Raw genomic sequence first — 24,491 nt, forward strand, 5'->3', positions numbered from 1 at the left:
CTGGAGAACATTAAGCGGCATTTAGTATTCCGCTGGCGAAATTATTCGTCGTCCTCTGCGTGGGTTATTTACCAGAGGAGCGACGGTATCGGCTCGGAAATCTCGTCATCCTGGGAAAAACCGAAGCTCCGCGATATGCGCGCGACATAAGAAGCGAACGCCGAGTCATTTTTATCGCAAGCACGAACGCGACGCCTGTACAAAGACCGTGGAACCAATCCATCCCGGATTCCGAGCTCGTTCGTATTCCGATTGGGATTCAATGCGAACGATTTAGAAACGTTTTACAGTTATTGTCGCCGATAGACGTTGTCCAGCTCGATTCTCAGCCCCTTTCCTCCCCGCCCTCGGCCACCGGTTTATTTTCGATTTTAAAAGTATCGGTGGCTGAGGAGACTCGCGGCGTTCACCTGTCGCGTGCTCGGCTACACCTGCTTAAGTAACTTTCCTTTGCGTCCACACCATCTGTCTCTTCGAGTTTCGCCGGCCGATTGGCAGATGCGACAAGTTAACCAGTCGGGAATGTTCATTTTATCGCCTAGGCGCGTTCTAGCCGCCCCAGAGGGCAGATGAGCCGAACATCTGTGCGTTACGGCCTCGGACTTCCACTGAAAACTGCTAGCTACGGTCTACGACCGTTTATATGCCTCGTCTAGCTAGGCTTCGATCGATTGCTGTGGAAATCTGCCGATAGAAAAATCTTTAAGGACGAGGTACTGATAATCAACGTAGCTGCGAAAGAAATCGTATTTCGAAGGATCAAAAGCAGAAAATAATATACGGAATTTTTAGGAATACGAAACGAAGAAGATAATCTGAACAGTAGAATGTCCCGCCGAATCCAATGGCGACATTCGAGCCGGTTCGCAAATCTTGTTGCCAGTCCTGAGCGGTTTAGAAGAGACTGTGTCCACGTAGCCAGCACTCGCTTCAAGGAATTCAGAATATATCCTCGTAGTGAAAGAGTCCCATGAATCCCGATCGATCCTCGAATTCCTGCGAACAAAGAATAATGCAAGGAACATGGTCGGCTGGGTTCGAGCGACGGTTGCGTGTACGCGCGTATCTGTTCGCATAAAAGAATCTTCTAGGTTGGACAATGCATGATACCTGACCGACGAAACTTCTGGGAAACCCGATTTCCTGTTTAATACGTTCTTGCATCGAACAAGCTGAGAAGGAAACGTGAAACTCGCGCAGCAGAATCGATAGCAGAAGCTAATTAATTTGATGGCGTGACGTGGCTGTCGACGATCGTCAAATTTATGACTTATCGAATCAGTAGGCCGACAAATTCTGCCTCCGATTCTCCCTCGAGCAGAATCGCACCTGGCGGTGCTGTATCTCCGGTCAATATTGGCAAACGTGTGTTTGGTTTGCCAAGCGCCCGCCATATTCGAAGTTAGCGGGCCGGCTGCAACACTTCGCAGATTTCGTATCGATCGACGTCGAATCCCATCAGGAAGGAACGAGGATCGGTAACCCTTCCTCGACGGGGTATAGTGTTTCGATGCCAGTCACAGGAAGTAACTCGATACAGTTGGCTTCCGAGCGCGCGTGCGGACGCTTAGGAATAATAATGCGTTTAACGCGGCTGTAGGGCGAACGATATTCGAAGGATTCCAAGCAGAATCCTCTCTGGGGTCGGAAACGATCGCATGCGATGCGTGCGATCAGTGCCGATGGCTTCCAACCAAATTCTTCGTACTTAAAATTTATTACCATCGACATTAGAGAAAAATCGAGTATCTTAAATTAAAATAAGAGTCAAAACAGACGAAGAAACGACTTGAAAATTTACACGAACGTTTGCTGATGTTTTACTTCTATATACAATATCAGTGGACTAGAAAATTCGAGAAAGGCGTTCGCAATGTATGCGTCATCCCTTTGATCCGGCATCTTCAATTTAAAACAATATTTGACAGGTAATCAAATCGGGTATAATGCGTATAATTTTTCCTACAGTTTTCTTATAATTCCAGGTGAATATTAGAAACGTTTTCGAGTCTGGTATTAGATGAATTTCGAAAGGATCGGTTCGTGTCCCAAGGGAAACAGGATGAGAGTCACTGGGAACAGAAGGGCGCGTGCCAAGAGTTCACATCTGCCGCAGTTGTTTCGCAGCCCCTCGTTTCTTTCTGGAACACCACCACCGGTGCTGATAAATGCGTCTCCGGTTTCAGAAAAAAGGCTTCCGCAGGAAGCAGCACCGAGCCTTTCCTTCGCGATCTTTCCGTTTCCTTCCAATTCGAAAAGAAATCGGCTTCCTTCCCCGGAAGCCAAGCCACGGATCAATATAAAAAAGGTCGATTGTTTGATGTTCATAAAACACGACAAGCAATTATATTATCTTTCTGGTGGTTTCGCGAAGTCAAACGAGAGTCGAGCCTTTCTATCCATCTTGACGTATTCTTCGAGAGTCGAAAAAAATCGAAGCGATGATCACCTATTGTGTACAGACTGCAGCATGGTTTTTTGCAACAAATTGTCTAGCAGAATAGAATAGGCTTCGAAGCGTCAGTAATAAGAGGAGAGAAGAGCTGTTCAGACGGTGTGACGATTTCCTCTTCCTTTCGGATGCTCGTTCCCTACAAAAGGCTCTCTCATTTGTCGGGCTCGCATTGCTACTCGGAACCCGGCGTGGAAACGCATAATCAGCATCGGTCTAAGCTGCAAATTGCACGTTCAGCGGTCTACTGTAACTGCGCCCCGGTTTTCCAATATCGTTAAATGCCTCTCGAAATCCTTTGCCTCTGGCTGGACGGGTGTTATGGGCCTTAAACGCTCCGTTTCCCATCATTTCAATTCACAATTGGTACCTGCGGTTCTAGCGATCTACGGGTTCTTAATAAACATGGACGCGATGTTGAACATTCGTTTTCTAATCGATTTTATGCGGTTACGACAAATAAGAGTATCTCGAGCACGAGACAGCGTTCGATGACTTCAGCATTGCAGGAACTATTAGAGTTGATATTCTTGGTACACGATCATTAGCTTTATCAAGGCAAAAAATTACGCAGATAATAGAAGCTCTAAATTTTTTTGGTATAATATTGCTCCCAATTCTATAGTTGCCTGAAAGTCGGCTGATTCCTTTCCAAAAATTAAGCTGTTAATTGATTAATAAATCTGTACGTTATCTTTTCGCAGAGTGTTGTTCCAATAAGGCAAGTTTTCCGAAAAACAACGCCTTGGGAGCCGGACTGTCGCTCGGGGCCAGACAGGGTAATGGAGGGGCGCCGAAAAGAGCAGAGCCGAGGCTGCGCCGGTCCCCTTCCCGGGGCCCTGCGCAGGTAAGCAGCTGCAAGCATCTGCAGGGGCAACGGAACGGCAGCCGCGTGCTTAAATTAGTCCCGGCACAACTGTCGTACGCGTAACATGTCAGGGAATCGCTGCGGAGTCTCGTGCATCCAGTGACTAGAATTTCCTCACAGAAATCGTGCCGGTATCCTAATCGTGGAAGTTGGGAATCGCGTGTGAGCAATATTGTTATCTTATTGTCGCGTAATCATGTCGAAAGTACCATTATAAATTTTCTACGTACGTAAAGTTCATTTCTGTGATTCGTCCAAAGATTATGAAGATATTCTTGAAGATTTGAAGTTCGTAGTGAAAGGACTGCTAGCCTGGATGGCTTCGAGGTGATCGGGAGAGCAAACGATCAACGGTGATCCAGCGATCGTATGAAGGATCAAGGAGCAGACTGCAAAGGACGAAGATGCTGATATTGAGGCTGTTGGTGACGTTGGCCATCTGCTGGACGGCCAGCTGTGACCTGCTGGACCTGTACGTCCAGCACATGGACGAGACCATGAGGACCCTGGCCTACAGGAACAGACACCACCCGAAGGACCTCTCCTCCAGGATAAAGCGGAGCCTTAGAGAGCCGGTGTTGCGAGTAGGCACTTTTAAGAAGCAGCGTTTGGACGTCGACGAGGACTGGTACTCGCAATGGAAGGCGAAGAGGAAGCTGCCTTACGGAGAAGACGGTCTTGACTTCCCCAATTCCCAAGAAGAGAACCTGGAAGCTGGCCAGCACGAGCTGCTCAACAATCGCAGCCGAGTCGCCAGCGTGGACCCCGAAGAGACAACGTTACGAAGCAACGAGACTATGGACACCTTCGAGATAGAGCTCTCGAGCGAGAACTCTTCGAGGTCCAACGACAGCTCGACGGAGGTCAGACAGAACCTGGAGTCCATGTCCGAGTTCCGGGAAGAGACCACGCAGACGGAGGAGCTGCAAGCTGACGTCGAAGTCGAGGGAAACTCTCAGTTCGAGGTGATCGACTCCGACGCCCTTCGTCCCAGCCTCTTCGACGATCCTATCCTGAAGAGAACTCCGAAATCCAAGGACAGGGTGCCTAAAAAGTACATCCCTCCGACCGCGAAGCTGGCCAAGCTTTTTCGTTCCGGCAAGTACGTGGATCCCCAAGAGACCATCGATAACAGGCCGAGGAGGAGCGTCAAGGAGCCGAAGTTCACCAGGCACGAGGAGCTGGACGACGACGGCGAGGTGGTCCTTGAATGGGACCCTTCCGACGAGGAGATGGTTACGTTCAAGGTTACCGCGAAGACCTTGGGCTACGTCGGCATCGGCTTCAACGAGAAGAACCACATGAAGGGGGCCGATATTCTTCTCGCCTGGGTGGACGATCACACCGGCACCGTCAATCTACTGGTGAGTCGAACTTCTCTCGCTGGCCGACTCCACTCGTGGATTCTTGTTTCTCGTGGACGGTTCGATCTCGATCTTTGGGGTGATCGATGAGGGACTGGACGCGGAGGTATTCGAGCCCGTGATCGATAGGCCCGAGACCGTGCGGGCTTCGACAAAAAGATCGCGCGTCCTCTATTAAATTTGTGGCTCTTTGTCTGGTGGCGGACCACTCGCCACGGTAATTAAGGAGAATACAGGGTTTCGCCGTAAATCTGGCTTCTTTTGTGGTCCTCCCCGTTTTCGGGAGAGTTTTTAATTAGCCACGGTTCTGTTTTACTTTCGGCCGCGGACCTTTCGGCGCAGGCTACGGGTGCGAAGCACCCCTCGCCCTGCGACAACGAATCCGACGAAGATTTAGCACACAGTCTGCTAAATAGGAATGCAATTATTTATTCTAAATCGAAAGGGGTTGATAGCATCTTTTAATTCTGGAAGACACCTATTCTCTATGAAATGATATCTTTATTAAATATAGTAACTAAAATATTCTCTTTTATTTTAAATATTTCATCGCTCGAATATTCGTCAATTAAATCCTTTCGTGGATCGAGACATCGAGTCGTCGACGAATCGCAAAGAGGTCCCCGATTCGCAGCAAACCGATCGAAGTATCGATAAATTATCGGCCGGGTAACCAGCGTGCGGTCGTTTTTGCGGCGTCGAACACCGATCGAGAAATCAATTTGCACCTCGACGCCCGACGCGATTGCATTCGTCGCACGGATATTCTAATCGGCAATTAGCATAGGACGCGTGAGAATAATCAGCGATCCGGCCCGGGAAAGTCGATCCGGCCGCCGTCCTCTCTCGGCGGCGTTAATCGCGTGGGAAGAACTCGTTTTCCGCCGATGCCGCGGCCGCGCCGATATCGATCCGCGATCATTTCTCGGTGCCGGCCGCGGCGATTTTATTTTTCACCGATCCACCCGGTGGAGAGGACTTGCTGGGAAATCGATAAAGGATTCCCAGCGACGTATCGCGAACGCGCGCGGCTATAGGTCGCGGGGCCGAGAAAGAGGACGCGACGCCGAGGATGTTTAATGGACTGGCGAGTTTTTCGCGATCCTTTCTGCCGGGGCACGGTGAGCCGAGACAGCCGGAGAGATCTATCGACGGTGGATCCTCGTCGCCGTGCGATCGAGCTTGGCGAAGAAAAGGAGGGCCCCGTTTGCCGAGGGGGGTGGTGGTGGGGACCGCGGGGGGAAAGATCGAAAGAGTACAAAAAAGGAGGGCGAGATGGGGGAGAGAGAGAGAGGGGGAGGCGGGAGAGAGAGAGAGAGAGAGAGAGAGCCAACAAAGAAAACGAGGAAGAAGAGAGGAGGTGGATGGAAGAAGCAGAAGAAGAGGAACAGCAAGACGGCGACGACGAAAAGGAGGGACGAAAAGAAACCGAGATGAAAAAGGAGCGAAAGAAACGAAAAGCCAGGGAATTAAAGGAAGATTAAGAAGGCGGCCGAGCCAGAAAGGGAGGTCGAAACAGCAGTCTGAAGGATCTGCGAAGCTGTACGAACGGCGTGGCCGTGCAGGAAAAACAAAAGAGCCCGTCGCGGGTTAAGGTATATCGGCCTCTCTCCTCTCCCGGCACCGAACTACGAAATCCTCCGAGAAGAGGGTCCCGGGATCGCGACTCCGGCTCTCCACGATCCGTATTAATGAGGCCCGTTTAATTAACGCGTCATGGGAGATCCGAGTCGATTTCCCTCTCGTCACGATGCATAATAGCGGCACCGGCAGAGGAAAAAAGAACGGAAAGCTCTCCAGCGTCGCGTTCTCAGCCGTCTCGATTTTTGGTCCCGTTCCGATCGTTTGCCTATTCATGAACGCCGTTGTCTCTCTCTCTCTCTCTCTCTCTCTCTCTTTCTTTTTCCGATACCTTTCGCCTCGCTTCATCCCTCGGTTTCCCTGTCCCGGCCGCTTTTAACTATCGCATAAATTACTAACGAGATAACTTTGTACCATGAGAAAAAAACTCGGGAGTATTTAAGAGTCGACGTGAACGCGCGCGGGGTTTCCGCTCCGAGGAGATGCAACACGAGGATTAAAAAAGGAACTGGTTATCGGAACCTGCTCCGTCCGCCTTCTCCGAATTCCTAATCTTAATTAAATTTATATCCGTGGACAGGGCGAGACGTCCGTCAATTGTTTGCGAGCCTTTTTCCAACGGCCCGTCGCCGTTCGCCATTTTGCTCGGCCGACGCACGCGAAGTTTTTTGTTTCACACCGTCCCAGTCAAGATATACGCCGGACGCATTTAATGGATTTCTAATTAATCGCGGAATTCATTCCGCGGTTCGATGTCCCGGCGGTCAATTTTCGTTCGGAGAATTTTCGTTCGCAGTGAAATTTTTCGTTAATCAATTAGCAGAGAATATTCGATACAATTTACAAAATTACACACCGGGGTATTTTTTATTCCGACACGATACCATCCGAGAGAAACTACAAAGATCATTATACTTTAGCTCTGGCTTGCTTAAAATCTGCTCCCAGCATACGTTTACTATAATAACTATAAATTTCCCGATCGTTGCGCGGCAATTAGAGCCCGCAGAAAAAAGGTCGCGAGAGAACCGGTAGTACCGATCGCAATAAGAAAGTTTATGCTATTTTTAAATGCGGCCGGGGGCACGCCGGGTTAAAAACGAACGTACGAGGAATTTGCAATAAGTACGCTTAACTGCCCGCCGCGATTTAATCTCGCTTGCGCTGGCATTGAAGTCACCAGCCGCGCTCTGCCCGGTAGACTGAATGTATTAAGAGGAGGGGCGCCCGGCATTACTTACCGCGACTTCGAAATGAGGATCGCCGGGGAAACGAGACGTAGAATTCGCTAACGATTCCACGAAGACAAAAGAACTGTGCGATCTTAGAGAGCGAGGCGGTACGATGGCTTCGGCGAGGTAGACGATTTTCAAGGGATTTCCAAAAGGATCGTCGCGATTCAGGAAACGACGCTCGGAGGAGAGCCGTGGCGTTTTCATCGTCCCACGCGTGATCCTACAGACAAATGAATAGACAGAAGAATTCCAGTAAATCAGTCGCGGCTTGAAAGATGGCGGGACGACGTCGTAAAGTCAAATTGGCAATTATTTGAAATCCAAACCGGGGGCGCGCGCGCGAGCGCGCGAGGGAACGACGCGTTCTCTACGGGCCCTCTTCTCTTCTCCACGGCTCGATTTACCTGGCCCTTGTCCACGGCGACGACGACCACGACGAAAAAAAAAGAAAAAAAGAAACGGCCTGAACGTAACCGAATGGTGAACGCAGGTGGGAGAGGAGCCGCTCGGAACGGCCGGTAGAAAATTAACGAACGTCCAGCGTTCCACCGGTCGAGATAAAGTTGTGATAAATTTACGTCCGCCGAGCGAGCCGGAGAGAGAGACTCTCCGTCCGACTTTCTTCCAGCCACCCTTTAGCCGCGAATTAATCCTGCTGGCTGACCCAACGTGGACCTATTTCGCCAATTTGCCAAGCCTGAAATCTTAAACTCCATCCTCTATTGAATTAGAAATATTTAGAACGATTGTTCTAGCCAGAAATTAATTATACAGCCTTCTTAATCCTTTCAACACTTGGATTCGAATTTTGCAATCGCGTTTCTATTTTTGTACATCTAGTAGTAATATCCGAGCTAATAAAACGGATTGAATTGCAGCGTAGCGACGGCCGGTTAAACAATCGTTTGATCGCTACAATAAATAGTCATTTTTATCGTGGATATCACGGGATAGCGTAAACGCACTGTCCTTGGAATAATTATGAGCCACGTCCGGTGTATTTATCGCCGATCCCTCGCACAATTCTCATTTATTGGGTACTTACGTAAAATCAGAGTGCACTGAAACACTACCTACACGAACGAACCCAAGATTTACAGCTGCGGTGGTAATAACATTCGACGCTAATTATCCAATAAATTTCTGGGAATAAAAGTCTATCGAGCTGAACGCTTTGTGACTTCGAAGCTGATTAAATAGCTGCTGGTTGAATCGCATGCGTCGATATTATTTTGTCCGGTAATCGCAGGTGTCTTTTACTCGCGTCGAATACAGTTGTTCCATTCTGTTCGAGCGAAAACAATGGCCACGTCCGCGGAGAGGACAGAGTGCGCAGGAAAGAATTGATTAGCGTCGCGCGTTCAATTATGCGTTTCGTCGCGAGCGGATATCGCGCGGGGACTCGCAAAACCGTGTGTAAAATCGAATACGCGGGCCCGGGCCTGCGGGGGAATATCGCCGGAGGCATCCGGGGCCCCGTCGGTGTGCCGCGCACACGTTAACAGGGCCCCCGGGCGCAGGAACACGTGGACGCGCACAGGGGTACGAAGCTAACGGGGAGGAGAAGGTTTTAGGGGGGGCAGATAGTGTGCGAGACGTTGCGTGACTGAGCGTGTGACGAACACACGGGCCCGCCGGCCCCGTGGAAGCAGAGAGGAGACGGGCCCCGCCGGCATGGGCATGCTGTGTCCAGGGCTCACGGAGTTGGTTCCAGAGGGGCCCCAGTCAAGGCCTCCAGACACGCCGGCGGGGGGAGGCGGCGGCGGCTGCGCGAATCTTTGAGCATCGTTGCAAAGAAAGGCGAAAAGTGGTCCAGGATCCGATCGACCGACCGACACGTGATACCTTTCGCTTCTGGGACCCCTGGAACTGCATTCAGAGACGGACCCCGTGGCCATTGCCGCGGGAACGGTTCAGGAAACCTCTCTTCCGACCGTCCGGGCCTGGAAATCGCGATTCCAGTGTTCACGCCGTGTCTGTTTCGACTGCGAACGACATTCTCGGAACCTTCGGGATACTTCTGACGAAGGACAGGTGTTCCACCTATTTTCTAGCCGCCCAGGTAAACTCCAAAGTCAATTGATGGTACTTCATTCGGTTCATAAAAGTTTCAAGACTCTTGTACAATTTTAAATACGAGTCGAGGGCAGTGCTGACAAAAGTTAGGGTACTCGAAGGTTCCTAGAGACCCAGCATTCGCAGCTGGGGAGCAGGAGACTTCTCTCTGCTGTTCTTCTTATTTATTATTTTTTTATCAACTCCAAAGTACTTGGTAGTTCCAGTAGTCCAATCTTGGACCTGATGCATCTAAGGTTTATTTTCAAGGTTGCGGCACTCGCAGCTGGGGGTAAAGATTTCTTCTAAAACAGACGCCAGAGGTAAATAGGGTGCTTCGCCTTTCTACTGTCGCAAATTAAATTCTAAAAATTTCAGTTTGAAATATTCTGACAAGGAATGCCAGTCGGACGGTTCGCCGAATGACAAAACCGCAGGAAATTTAGGAACGCTAATGTTATTCAAGGCGGTCGGCTCGCCGCGCACGTACCACGATTATGATCGTAATTTATTACGGACGGTGGAAGAGTGCGTTCGGCAAAGTGAATCCGAAGTGCAGATAATCTGCGAGATCCGTCCGTCTTCTCCTGTTCGGAGGTCGAAAGGGATCCGCCGCCGCCGCGCATAGACGAAGCGAAGCTTGCGCACGTCTCCCGGGGTCCGCTCATTTCGCCGCGATTTTTTTCTCATTATCTTCGACATAACCTGCGCGTTGCTTTTTTACGCGGCGCGCAACCAGTTTTCGTTCGTTTTTTCGATCCGACTTTCATCCCCGGGCCTCTCCCCCCTTTTCTTGCCGCGCCGTGGTCCGCGGGGAATTACCGTGTTCCCTGCTACCTTGGCTCACCGATTTGACAAGCCCCCCCTATAACATAACCTCCCGACCGCTTCTCGTCGGCGGCTAGATATTTCGTCGCGTCCCCCCCCTTTTTACACGGCTGTTTCGGAGCGACGCGATCGACTAGGGAAACCGGGGAACCAGAGATAAGGAAGATGAGGGAGCGCCGAGACGAAACCACCTCGCCAGATAACCGTGGGAACGCGACTTTAATCTGACGCCGGCTATTGGCCGGCGAACGGGGAGGCAAATGGGAATAATCTGTATCATGAGAAATGGTATGGCTGTAATCTTAATCGGTGGACGGTGTTTGAACTGTTTCACGGGGTTGATCTAATTCCGATAAACCGGGTGCGTGGTACCTGACGCCGCTATCGGAATCACTTGCTCGCCGGTCTCGAGAAAGTCGAGCCAGCAGGTACTGTATCGTCGTTGGATCGGGGATCCTTGTTACAAAAATTATTGACTCAATTAATTCAAATCGAGACTTGATAATTTCAACCAGGGTACGACGATGCAGTGATATTCTATAAAAGACAAATTCTAAATTAATCTACCATATATTTTCATTATAACCGAGACACTATACTTGTAATTTCACACAATGTTTACTTTACTTTCTTTTTATTTAATGAGCTGCTAAAAATTGAAGTGTATCGCAAGTGTACGATTTTAAACAGGAGAAAAGGAATCAAAATCGAGGAACAATAGAAATCTTCGAAATATCTTCGAGTGTAAACGGTGAGACCTCTCCAGGGGAGAATTTTACCCTCTTAGAGATCGTCTCGCCTAAGATTGACCGATAGAGTCTCCAATTCTCGAATAGCCACGAATGCCCGTGTTCCCGGGCAATTAATATAATCGGTCGCTTATCAAGATCACCGTAAATTTTCTAACCCCGTGAGAGAGAACGCGCGAGCATCCCGTGTAAAGGAATTCCATCGTAGGATCACGGCGAGCAGTGTCGATGTCTTTACGACGTCAAAAATTTGTCCACCGGCGCGCTTTCGCGTGTAAATCATACTGCTTTTCCTCGCGCTGCGGCTCGCCGAAGTGGTCTTACCACTTTATATCGCGATCCGAGAACGGGGGATATCCCTCTCTACCGTCTCCACGGATCGGTGGACGAAAGGAGGAGTGAGAAAGAGATTGAGAAAGAGAGAGAGAGAGAGAGAACGCGAGGCTCAATTTCATCCGAGCAGGGAGAATATTTCACGGATTAAGATTAGTCCCGTGGCCGGCGACGCATATGCCCATTGTGCAACTGCAGGCCGGAGTTCGTAGGTCATTCTCTTTTTACGGGCGCTTTCTAAGCCTCTTTCACGGTTAATAAGCGCATTCACGGCCCTTGGAAACTGACTACTTGCGGCGCGGAGATGCACTGCGACCGATCCTCGCGAGAAATCGAAGGAATAGCTGTTGGTAAACTGTTAAAAAACGTTTCCATTAAACTGGCTCGATCGTTGCATTTTTCTACACTGCATCAACTACGTTATAAACCAATTTCAATTCGTAACGTATTGTTTCGTGATCTATTAATTATTATAGATGTTTTATTAAGTTCATTCCGCTGTCAGGAAATATAAGTCTGCTACAGTAAATATAAATGGTCTTTCTCGCGTAGGTATTTAATAATGACGAAGAATGCAGTTATGCATTTTTCAGGGCAATCGCGGGCTTTTAATTACATCCTTAGGCGAACGGTAACCCGATTGGTTGAACTCCGTTCACATGATCGCAACTAGTTTTTGAACGCGAGGGTTAAATAGGAACTCGAGGATTGCCGACAATCCAGATAATTATTGAGACATCGGCTGGAACGAAGTCTTATTTAATTCAACACTGTGATTATACTTATTTTAAAAAGATATATTTTGTAGTCACTGAAGTTAAATTTACAAAAACCGCTTGATTTATGAAAAGATATCGACGCGTCGAGTTTCAATCATTTACTTCACAAAAGAAGTGTCTCAATTCCATTACTTTAAATAAAAATATAATATTTAATAGTTTAATCTTCCGATAAAAATTCCGAATAAATTGCTGACGTTCCCGTAAGTGTTTCCCAGGATTTCTGCGGACACCCTGTATGCTATTTGCCGAACGGGAGGTTCGCGCGGAGCTCATACCGCGCGGTTTCTTGTCGTCGTTCTTCGCCGGCAATACCGGTCCGCGTTTTCTCCTTCTTGTAATCCGACTCCGATGTTCGAAATCCCCGGCTATTTTACGACAACCCGCGCGCTGTATCCCCGGCGTAGACAAATTTCGAGATGCATTATTGATGAGCAAAACCCCGTTCGGGGTTTCTGGAGCAGGGCAGAGACTGCTCGCGCGCGCGTCGGGTTTCTCCCGATACGAATTGAATTCTCACGAGCCGCTTTTTATCGGAATATGATTATCCAGCTATTGAGACGTACGGCCGGCCATCGCGGCCGAGGGAAACGCCGGGGATCTGCGCGAAGATCGGGACGATTACGACGATCCGGGACCAAATCCGCTGCCATATTTCTTTCACCCCCTTTTGGCGAACTTTTTATCGGATGTTCGGCATTTTGTTCGAGAATTAAATTTATTTCTCTTCTTTTATTAAACTTGTTAATGTTAAATCGTTAATAATGCTTGAACTTCTTTGAGCAGTGTTCTAAACCTCAATGTATATTTTATTGAATATCGAGTGTCTTGTTTCAATACTTATGGCTTCGACGAGTAAATTATCCAACCACTTGTCAAGCTCTCGAGACACGTAAAAATAAAATCCTACGCAACATTTACAATGCAACAACGTATGGCATCGATGACGTCAGAGTGTCGATGTAGCAAGAGGCGTATAGTCGACTGAAATTATCTACCCGGTGTAATAGACAGAGAGTGCGTGTGTGTGTGTGTGTGGTGTAGCACGCGGTATAATGAATAGAGGGCGTGTTTAAACGATTCCCGGAGAAAGGGTTGGCGCCCGATTGATTTCGATCCTCGGCGAAATCTTAGAGTGGACGACCGTCCGACGGTGTATAATTATCAGGGAGTCTAGACGTCGCTGTACGGTATAAAAATCGGTGTTCTACGGTTCGAATCGGTAGCATCCGGGGGGATACCACGGCCGGGGAAAAGGTCGAAAGTTTTGGTCCTTCCAGCGGGTATCTCGATCCGCCTCGAGGCAGGGCCCAGAAAACAGACATGAATTAGCACTACCGGTGCCTCGGACCGGCGCCAAACTGGTTCGCGGAAGCCGATTCCAATAACTCGAGCGGCTTCTGCGGCGATAAATTCGCGCGGGACCGCCGAAGATCGTTGCGGAGATAACATTCACGCCTCGCAATTATTTAACGCTTCCAAAGGGGGCCGTGTGTCCGCGGACAGCATAAAATTCGGCCTATCCTCTTGCATGAATCTCGCGTACGAACGCGCGCGTCGACGTTATTCTAAAGGATGATTTACGCCGCGCGACGCACGCACAATGATCTCGCCGTTCGCGCCGGCTAGAAATCAACGCAATTTTTCGCAATTTTTCAAACGGTTTATAGGAGCTTTAATTCAGTCTTGATTTAGTCTTTGAACGAGTTTTTTAGTCTTTGGAGTAGGTCGATTCATAAATAATTTCTGTTTCTTTATCAGCTTTTAATTATTATATTTTATCTATTTTACAAAAGCAAAAATTCGTAATAAAACCTTGACTAATAATAGGAAAAATAGATTCCACCTGGATGCATCAGAAGTTATTCATAACTCAACCTAGTATATTATCAATTCTTTAAATATAATATTAAGACGTCTTTCCCTAATTTCACAAATTAACGAAGACACGAGCCTAAACCTAGGTTAGAAATTCCGAAGGAACGCGAAAGCCTGTGAAAGAGATACGGAAACGTAGATATTGAATCGTCGACGTTTAGGACCGCGAAAGTGCAGCCCATCGTCCTGCAGGACGAAGCATTTCGTAGGGACGCTCGTTAAAGCTGAAATACAAATTGCGCTCGAAAAACGACGAGGCGGCGAGAGGAGCGGCCGAGACCTTGACACCGGTGATTCCACTAGATTTTAATTCGATTATTATTCCGTATACGCTCGTAAAACCGGGCACGTTGAGCCGTAACGAGCCGGCGAGCGTAATTACGCGTAACCGCGCACCCTTCCCCCGGCTCGCGGGACACACGTGAGAACCGGATCGACTCGTACCTTGACACGCTGAAGGATATCTACGCACCTTTATGGGAACAGGAGGTGAATGATTCCGCGGTGGATGCCCGGTTCATGCATAATTTGTCCGGGGCTGAAATATCATCGCCGCCCCGGCGAAACCGCCACCCCGACCACCCCCTCTCACTTCACGAGAAAATCAGGATCGTAAACTCGGGTTTAAATAAAACTACAAGCCTCGCTGACCGGTTGGTTAAAAATTATTAAACATCGAAATTTAGTAATTCAAACATCAAAAACCATTTCGGCTGTTACGATAATTCTACTGTTAAATTGCTTTCCATTCAAAGTAAAATTCTAAAGACCATTTTCGATCCAATAAATAAATTACTCTCTCGATTCTACCCGCGTATCGTCGTTACGCGAAGCAAAGAGGGCCGGGACGAATATATAAATGATCCGGCCGGCGCAGGTATTCGATAGCGCGGAGACAAGTATTAATCAAAGCGAACGAGATCGCGACGCGAGGTGATTAAGCCGGCGAGATTATTCTCCGACCGATTTCTCATCCCCCGCGATTCCCGGATTCGTAATAAAAGTCTCGTGAGAACCGGATCGTGGACGACGACGGTGGGGATCGTGGGCCGCGCGTTGGAATGTGGGAAAATGGATTCGTACGCGGGATATCGGATTCGCGTATGGAAACCCGGCGGGACAATTAGCGTGGCCCGTGGAGACGTCCCGAAGAAAGGGCCGGTGTGGGCCGCCCGGTTAACGACGACACGCGCTGCGGTGTACAAACATTTTCTCAGCGATTAGGGCGACGTGAACGGCGCGACGGCCGTCGGCCGATTCTCCCTTTCACAGTGACCGGTAGGTGGTTCCTACGGAGTTCCCGGAGGACGATAGGAAGGCCCTTTTATTCCCTCGAAGGGATTCTCTTTGCGCTACCAGCTGCTGTTCTGCCAGGTGGTAAAAAGGAGAGCCACTAGAAAAAGGAGAGGTAGCCGAGGACCGGGGCCAGAAGAGGACGGGAACGAGCAGAGAGAAAGAGAGAGAGAGAGAGAGAGGATCGAGGGACAGAAGTGGTCGGATTTCTCGGCGGGTCCGATAGACGGAGACGGCGAGAAGACTCGAGGACGAGGAACCGTCGGTAGAGACAAGGACGGAGAAAAAAGGGAAAGGAATACGAGCCGCAAATGCTCTCCCGGAGAGAAGAGAGAGAGAGAGAGAGAGAGAGAGAGGAGGAGGAGAGGAGGAGAGAAACGAAAGGAGCCCGGGCTACCTCCAAAACACCTGGCAAGCATCGCCGTCCTGCTAGTGGCGCCTCATGAGAGAATTTCTCTCTTTTTCTTTGGAACTCCGGAGAGCCCATGGGAACCGCGACGATCCACCACGGCCACAAAGGGAACCGTTTCTTTTTTGCCCCGCGTATATAGATCGGAAACTATTTCTCATGATAGATCGCGCCGATAGACCACGCCGAGCACCTACGTTTCACTTCGTTCGGCGAACCTTTTTACCGACACCACATTATACACGGTGGCGAAACCGGAGTCCATCTCGCACTGATAAAACCAGACCGCGCATTTTTATGCAAACGAAACCATTGTCCAAATACAAAACATAGGAGCCAGGCGCAATTTTATCTCTTGAATAAGTTTGGTAGGTTGTAATTATCGATACGAAATTCGTTTCCTTGAATTTCTTCAGTGCTCTATATTCCTCTATACGTGTTTCTCCCATAAAAGCATCGAATCTGCCTAATATAGTCGAATCTTGAAAATTCGCCGCCATTTTAAGAGACCTCGATCTTCTTTCCACTGCAAATAGAACAACCGATTTATTATACCCATATTTTTACTCTATTCCCAAATGCTTTGACTAATCGTAGAACTATCGGAGAAACTTAAACCACGCTTCGCCAAAATACCAAAATATATTGAATATTGTTGCGCACAAATGCCTACGGAATTCTTCGGATTTCCTCCGAAAGATCAACAAGGTTGAGCCCCGTTAAAAGAATCCACGCTGTTTGCGCACGGATTCGCCGCGATTCCATCCCCGAGGAATCTCGTCCCGCGATTCTCGCTTCGAGTTCTAGCGCGTTCGCTCTTGCGCCCGACGAATGCTCATCGGCAGAGGATGGAACGGGCAAGTCTTCTGATACGTACAGGTTTCTCAGGAGACTCCCACAGGAAACGCGAGTACCGATCCATGACGTCACATCCGTCGAATTAATTTTCCGCATCCACGCACGTGTGCCTGCTTTCCCATGCATCCGCGCGGCTCGCTTTATCCAAGGATATCGAACTGCTACGCGATCGTGCATCTGTTGCTCGGGGGTCTTACCTTTGAACTTCGCGCGAAAGGAAGAAGCACGATCATTTTCTGCACGGTGATAATACCGTGTACAAATCTGCAAAAAAAAGAAAAATTTATTAGATGATACTAGCATTGTTATTAATCGACCGCTTAAGTATATAAATGGATTACATTACCGTCGATTATTATAAAGTGGTTCCAGTGTTGAGGATAAATCGCCGCTACCAAGCCCTGCTGCAAGCAATTCGCTCGAGTGGCACAATTAATATTAAAACAGTGCCGCGTGACATTTAAAAATAGTGGCAAGAGGATCGCGCCGAAGTTGGCGGAGCATCGCGCGGCTGATTAACCGCGTTTCCGATCGCGACGCGTTCGTCATAAATAAAGTATGAGGTGGCGATCCTGTTCCGGGCGCGCGCGCGCGCGTACCCGGGTGTCCTTATCCAGAGATTTCCCACATCGCGTCGAACTTTCTCCTCGATGCCTTTATTTTCTCGGCGGTATTAACGCAAGTATCGTTAGATCCGCGATGGATACCGCGGCGGGTCGACGCATTTGTTAGCTGGCAAAAGTCGCGGAACCTGTTCCCGAAAGGAGGACGCCGGGGAGAAGCGTGCACAGCAACGGAGGCTTCTTCCTCGTTGTCAGTTTCGTGACTCAGTTACAGAAATCCAGGGTGTCTACGCGAGCATCGTCGAATCACATTTGCATAATTCTCCGGCGATCGCGAGGCGTTCCCGCGCTTAGCTCGCTTTTTGCTGGAAAGAAAGAATACGGGATCGTTTCTCCCCTTCGTCCCCCCGCCCCCCCCCCCCCCCCCCCCCCCCCGTTTCGAATCATCCTTTACGACAATCTCGGGGATCGCTTTACCGGAGCAATTAAAACGTTTCGTCGACCGATTCGTCGGATCCGAGGTATCGTCGCGAGATCTCCGAACTTCTTCCCTCCCCTCTTTTTTTTTTTTTCTTTTCCTTAATCACCATCTAGCAATGCCATGGCCGCGGCGCTAATGAGTCCGGCGACGACGATGAGAATATCCGGATGCCATGAGAAAACCCCCACGAACCTCGTGGGAACCCGTTTCGAAACCCCACCCGAATAACCAGCCGCGACATTGTTACCGAAAACTCTTTTGTTAATAGCCGTAACACCTTCCGAGTGGCTGCCCCGAACGGAGACCTTCCTCAGGTAGCAGATCTGTGCAACCGCCCGGCAAGAGTTTCGCATTGATCCTTCGCATTTTTAGGAACGCGGGTTCAACCCTTCCGCGGTATCTCCGTTCCATATATAGCACAAAGCATCTGCGAATGAGTACTTCGAACAAGATTTAACGCGTTAATTTGTAAGTTCGTTGATGTTTAATTTAGATCGAGATAGAAAGGACAGGTGGGAAATGTGACCGGCGAAACGATTAGCAGATTAGAGAATGAACAGGCGCCTAATTGCCAGGAAAACAGCCCCGACGAAAACGCCGCCCTTTTTCCCGGCGAATTTCATCGCCGTTTCCTCTCTGCACGTGCTCGTTACAAAATACTCAGCGAGCATGACGCCGCCTGGCCAATTATTTCGATTCATTACGAGCAGGAAGGGGACTTCCCTTAGGGGTCTTACGAACTTTAGCGCCCGACCATAATCGGAATCCAACGGACCCAAACGCTCGCAACCGCCCTTTTGCATGTTCAGCCGTTGTGCCACCGTTCGGTGATGTTCCATTTCCTAACCGATCCACACCGGAACGTTATAAATATTAATTGCACGCGGCATAAATTGTCTTTTACATCCCTTGATCGATAACGCATCGACCTAATTTATTTCGTTTGCAAATTAAAGATAAAATGAGGGGCTGCTGATGAACTCGGAGGGTAGCCAGGGTACTTTTAATGAAGACAAAATTTTATTTATATATTTTCGCAGTTTCGGGTAAATTCTGTGACCCACCGGAAGGTTCATAGACTCTAGTTGTAATTAGTCATCTATTTATATATTGAAGGTTCTAATAATTTTTGGGAACATAATTATTCTAATAATGACTACACTGCGGATCTTTATGCCATCCGAGTTATTTCTATTAATTTATAAACAGATATTTTTTGTATTTCTCCTGTAACTCCAGTTTAATCGAAACGGCTACGAAATATCGGCATACCATAAAAATCCGCATCATTTCGGTTCGCATCGATCTTTTCGGCTGACACAATAACACATTTCCGCGCGCGTGCACTTGACACTAAAATTTCGACTGTAAATCTCGAAAAGCGGGGCCGGATCGCGTGCCGGCCGCTGGGATTCCGGCGACTGGTCGCGCAGAGGAGAGAAAGTACTGACGAGGGTGATGATCAAAGTGGCCGTGTCAGAAAGTTTCGACGCACCGGCGAACGCGGACACCTGGCGTTCACCTGACCCGATAAACGCGCGTCGATCTCGAGAGCAACGCGCGGGCATGGCGCGGCGGCTGGTTTCGTGGGTCCCTCGAGCGACTCGCGCGCACGTCCGTTGACCCTGCTCGCGATTCCAATCGTTCTTTTTTTCTTGCATTTTTTCAGGACTCGCACGGGATCGAGGATCCGGATGCCGCCCTGGTCACGGACGCGTCCCAGGACGTCAAGGTGCTCGGCGGCTCCCAGAACGAGACGCACACCAGCGTGATCTTCTCGAGGAACTGGCAGACCTGCGACCCTCAGGATCACAGGCTCACGGTAAGCTCGAGCGCGAGATTTCTACGTTATTCTTCTATTCTTAGAAATTCACTGTTGGCGGACGCTTTGACAATGTCTTTCAATGGTGCCGCCACGATGGCATCGGTAAAGGAAATTTTATCTTTGTCGAACGTTCTTTGACATTCTCCAAAGCATTCTTCAACTTCTCAAAAAGGAAGAGCCTTTTTTCCAAGCATACTTCAACTGCATTTCAAGTGTAAATTAATTGCACTTATTAAAAAAGAAACTCAATGGAGTGGTCCCTTAACAGTATTTTCAATGTCTCCAATTAAATCTCCATTTCGCAAAAACCGTCGCTATAATTTCAGTGCCAAATTAAAAATTCCTTAATTCTCGAAACGGTTCTTATAAGAAATCCTGGGCAATTCTGGAATTGCGTTTAAAAGCCGCAGCATTCCCAGCATCCCCTGACCGTCTTTAAAAGATCCTCGAGTATCCTTGAACGACGTCGGAAAGGGTTGGGACGAGCAGCTTCCTAACAAGCTCGTCCCTCGCTGTGCCGGGCATAAAGGGAGCCATATTTGCGCAGTGGGCGACGATCGTAATTCCCGGCAGGATAATTAGAAGTCGTAAAAAGGTGAATCCACCGATATCGGATCCCGGCGAACCTGGCCGTTCCGGCTGATTCCATGGAATCGAAGATGGCGGGAGATTTACCGTGCAGCTTCGGAAGTCTCGTAAAACTCGCGGAGAGGGTTCCGTGGTTCGATTTATGCCCGGCAACGGCGAAGGGGGCCCGCGATTTTAAGAGGCCCTCGGGGCCCAAGCTCGGCCGAATTCCCGCGGCGATATTTAGGCGTTTAGCATAAGGAGTCGTCCACCGGAATTCCCATCCGGCAATTTCGTCCTACGGGCCTATTCAAATATCTTCTAACGAACTTGGTCGACGGCGGTAAGCGCTTGTAAACCGAGAAACCTGACCGGAAATATCGATTGCCGTTGCAGGGAGACACTGTCCGAGTCCTTTGGGCGCTGCACCAAACTGACCCTGAACTAAATACTGCGATTTGGCCCGGGGACAAGAGGGGCGGCAGGGCACTCAGGCTGAAGACACCGGCGCCGCATTCACCCCCGCAGCACACGCAGGACATTACGCATTGGGACGTCAAGTTGCACCAGGTAAAACGCATTGAACTGTCTTCGTTGCATTTCATTCTTCCCAATGGTCGCCTGCATCATTCTACGAGCGATTCGATGCCAGACGTTTATTGTAGACGCGAACACCTAAACAGAAATTAATATAATCAAGTCGAATCTATGCGAGTAGAATAATTGGTGATAGTTGACAATCATAGTTTGCAAATGCAAATGGGTAAAAAATGAACAGAATTATTAATTATTCGCTTCTTAATGTTTAGCCTCCGGTCTCGGACAACGCGGACACAACTTACTGGTGCAAAATCTTCAAGGCGCCCCATAAGGAGAAGCATCATATGATCGGGGTAAGTTGATCGAGATTCTTTAATCTACTCTTGATCATTCAAATTACTTTAACCCTTTGCACTCCAAGCTATTTAATTCCCTATACCAAGTCATTCTTATTACATTCCTTGAATTGAAAAATTGATTAAGTCCTTATCTATGGGAGGATCTTCATAATTCCAGTGAAGTTTGAATAAGTTTCATCCAGCGGCAATTTTTAATGATTCCACTCGAGCGCGAAGGGTTAACAATTCAAACGTAGGAATGTTGGTGGAAGATTTATCGAACAATCTTCGCACGGATCACAAAGCGACGTACATTGAAGTACAAGCTCGCGGAGACTTAGCTGTCGCTGTTCGCATGTTATATGGTCCTGCAAAGTGCGCAGTCTAGTAGCAAACCCCCTGTTTCAATACTACGCACGGCAAGTAGCAAACAGAACCCTTTGTCTTTCACGTGGGAATCTAAAGACCCCGTTCGCCGAATCGCGCCTCGCGGATTGGTATTCCCGAGTACCTTTGGCCGTGTACTCGCCGCTGAAAATACGCTGGAATGCCATAAGGCTGGGCCTGATTCGTATGTGCTTCACGAATCACGGTCATCCATGCCGGACGTGGCACCGCGTGGACGGACGTCATTAGAATAAAGAAGGGCCCCCGGGAATGATGTCATTCCGTGTCCGAAACGTTCCCCGATTGTCAATGGAATCTTCTGAAAAGGTGTATCTCTCTCTCCTCTCCCGTGGAGGAGAGCAGACTCGCGCCACGAATCCCGTATTCCGTCGACGCGCCCTCTTCCCCGTGATTCTTCCTTGAATTCGCGCGGCCCCTGGAACCCAAACGAGCCACGAAACGTGAGACGTCAACAGCTCGAATTGCTTGTTTCGCAGTACACACCGATGATCGAGAAGGCGAACGAGGACCTGGTACACCATATAATACTGTACGAATGCGCGGCCGTCCTCGGCGGACATGCCAAGCTCGTCGGGGCACCGTGTTACAGCCCGACGATGCCCCGGGAATGGGAGTCTTGTCTGCAACCGGTGCTGGCTTGGGCCCGTGGCAGCTCAGGTATAGTTCATTCTCACTTCTCTTTTAATAAAACATCCATCGCCATACTACTTACATCAACGATTAAAAGCTAACCGATTGTAATATTTTCCTGCAAGAAAAAGAAAATATTATTCAGAATTTTAACCAATCTTAAAGAAACGAAATAATTAGCATACTCGCGCATAGTCGTGGTCAGGTTGGAATTTTACAGTTAGGAACTGAATTTTCATGATTCTTCGTTTTCCAGGAGAATGGTTGCCGGAGCACGTCGGGATACCCATCGCAGAGCACGGCGAGGATTCCTATTACATGCTAGAAGTGCACTATAACAACCCAGGCATGAAGAAAGTGCTGGATAGCAGTGGCGTCAGGCTTCACTTGACTCCAAAACTTCGTCCCGAGGAAGCTGGGATTCTTGTTGCCGGAGTAGCCGTGAGCCCCCTTCATCTGATCCCTCCGAAGCAACGGGAGTATGCCACTGCTGGATATTGCACTCCCCACTGCACGAATACGGTAATTTAAACAGAAATATGATCTTCGTTCGGCTTACAATTTAATCGTGAAACGAAACGATTCTAAATAGCCTAATCTATAAATCTCTAATCTTTCGAATACGCATTCGCAGATGTTCCCAGAATCCGGAATAAACGTCGTGTCCGTCGCACTGCACTCGCATCTGGCTGGTCGACGTTTGAGTTTGAAACATATTCGTCAGGGCAAAGAACTGCCCAGAATCGTGCAGGATAATCACTTCGACTTCGAGTACCAGCAGTCTCATACCCTAGAGAAAGAAGTGAAAGTCCTTCCAGGCGACGAGCTGGTTGCCGAATGCGTTTATGGCACTCTGGACAGAACGAAACCAACGTTAGGCGGATACGCTGCTTCCCAGGAGATGTGCTTAGCTTTCGTGATGCACTATCCCAGGACGCCCCTCGCTGCTTGCTATAGCATGACGCCTATCAAGGACCTCTTCAAGACCCTTGGAGTCTACAGCTTCAAAGGTGTTTCGATGGACCACTTGGAGAAGCTTTTCTTGACCACCAGGTGAGCTATTTACATCCAACGCAGGAATTAAAGGAAGGAAGCAGAGGATTCTTGATTTTAATCATCCTGATTCCTTTCAGAACTGACTCGGTGACGATGTCGTACAATGGCCAGCAGCATCTGTCTATCTATCCTCCGACTAGGCCTGGCGAAGTTATTGATGAAGTTCAGATCAAGGTGGCTAAGTCTGCCTTGAGAGCGACTAGGGATTACACAATCGAGCAGGAGAATGACAATGTGTTCACACGCCTCATCATCGAAGAACCTGAAGAATTCAGAGGTAAATTGGCTGAACATCTTTGATAGATCGTTCTAAACAACTGACGATTAATTGTAACAAGAAGTTAACGTATCTGTTGAATTTAATAGGTCGAACATTGGCCGAACACATGTTGGCATTACCCTGGACCGAGGAGCTCCTTTCTAGGTCCATTGAGAGGAGTCTGTACCACGGAAGACATATGACCTTCTGCAGAAAGAGGGACGATAAGTTAGCACTGGTAAGTTGAACTAAAAAATTGCAGAGTTTTATTTATAATGTAGACTATGGATTTGTAGCCATTTATTAAAAGTGCTTCACGCTACTGGATTTTATTACGAATGGGTCGAATCCACAGTCTAGTTAGTAAAAGTTCTAAAAAATGAATAGTCTCTTAATTTGCTGTTTTATTCGCAGCCTGCTGATATCCAGACATTCCCAAATTACACAGCGCTGCCAGAAGTCAATGAAACGACGTGCACAGACATCGGAATCCCCTCAGGAGCAACAAGGGGCTCGATCCTCGACCTTGTCCCATTCCTAACGATCGTGACCGCTGCGATCATCGGTTTTTAAAGCCTCGACGAGCCTTTATTCCGAGAAAAATCCGCGACGCCCTCGATCGAAAACCTGTGAACATTTTGTACATTACTTATTGAACATATCCGTCTTAACTGCGGCTGTTTGAAACAGGCTGAGAATGTTTGAAGCGAGTCGAATTGAATATACACGGAGCGAGTACTCTCCCGGTGAACGAGAGACGACAAAATTTTGGAAAAATTTTGACGGCCCACTCACGATTTATATATATAGTATATAGATATATAGATAATATAATATAATATAATGTAAATAACGTATTTATAAGCTGTACACGATACCTTCCTCCGTATTTTATATGGATTTTGTATAAAAAAATAAACAAATTTGTAAAAAGTTTGAAATGAAATCTTGGCATTGATTATATTATTTACTGATCACCATTGATTTGCATTCTTTCATCAGAGACATCGGCAAGTTATGCTCCAAAAGCTAGTAGATTAACGATTAATAAAATCAGAATTTAATAATTTCATATTTTACGAATTATCGAACGAATTGTTGGGTTTCTAATGCTCATAATGTGTAAGACAAGAAGCGAACGA

General features: G+C 48.3%; 1 protein-coding gene across 1 annotated transcript; it reads left to right on the top strand.

Annotated features, from left to right (window-relative positions):
• The first annotated feature begins 3,383 nt into the window (after positions 1-3,383).
• Positions 3,384-24,132, top strand: LOC144468714 (MOXD1 homolog 1). The gene is made up of 10 exons (XM_078178383.1): positions 3,384-4,684; positions 19,396-19,548; positions 20,515-20,688; positions 20,928-21,011; positions 21,881-22,061; positions 22,291-22,556; positions 22,669-23,087; positions 23,168-23,367; positions 23,457-23,587; positions 23,764-24,132. Exons 1-10 carry the CDS (start codon positions 3,725-3,727, stop codon positions 23,920-23,922), a joined length of 2,727 nt encoding a protein of 908 aa, XP_078034509.1. The 5' UTR covers positions 3,384-3,724; the 3' UTR covers positions 23,923-24,132.
• Positions 24,133-24,491: the final 359 nt, after the last annotated feature.

The sequence above is a fragment of the Augochlora pura genome, chromosome 4 (genome assembly GCF_028453695.1).
Source record: "Augochlora pura isolate Apur16 chromosome 4, APUR_v2.2.1, whole genome shotgun sequence".
NCBI classification, from domain to species: domain Eukaryota; kingdom Metazoa; phylum Arthropoda; class Insecta; order Hymenoptera; family Halictidae; genus Augochlora; species Augochlora pura.

Coding starts and splice junctions, on each gene's coding strand:
- LOC144468714 (XM_078178383.1), top strand. CDS start 3,725: ATGCTGATATTGAGGCTGTTGGTGACGTTGGCCATCTGCTGGACGGCC. Junction 22,062..22,290: donor TTGGGCCCGTGGCAGCTCAG/GTATAGTTCATT, acceptor TTCGTTTTCCAG/GAGAATGGTTGCCGGAGCAC. Junction 23,588..23,763: donor GGGACGATAAGTTAGCACTG/GTAAGTTGAACT, acceptor TTTTATTCGCAG/CCTGCTGATATCCAGACATT.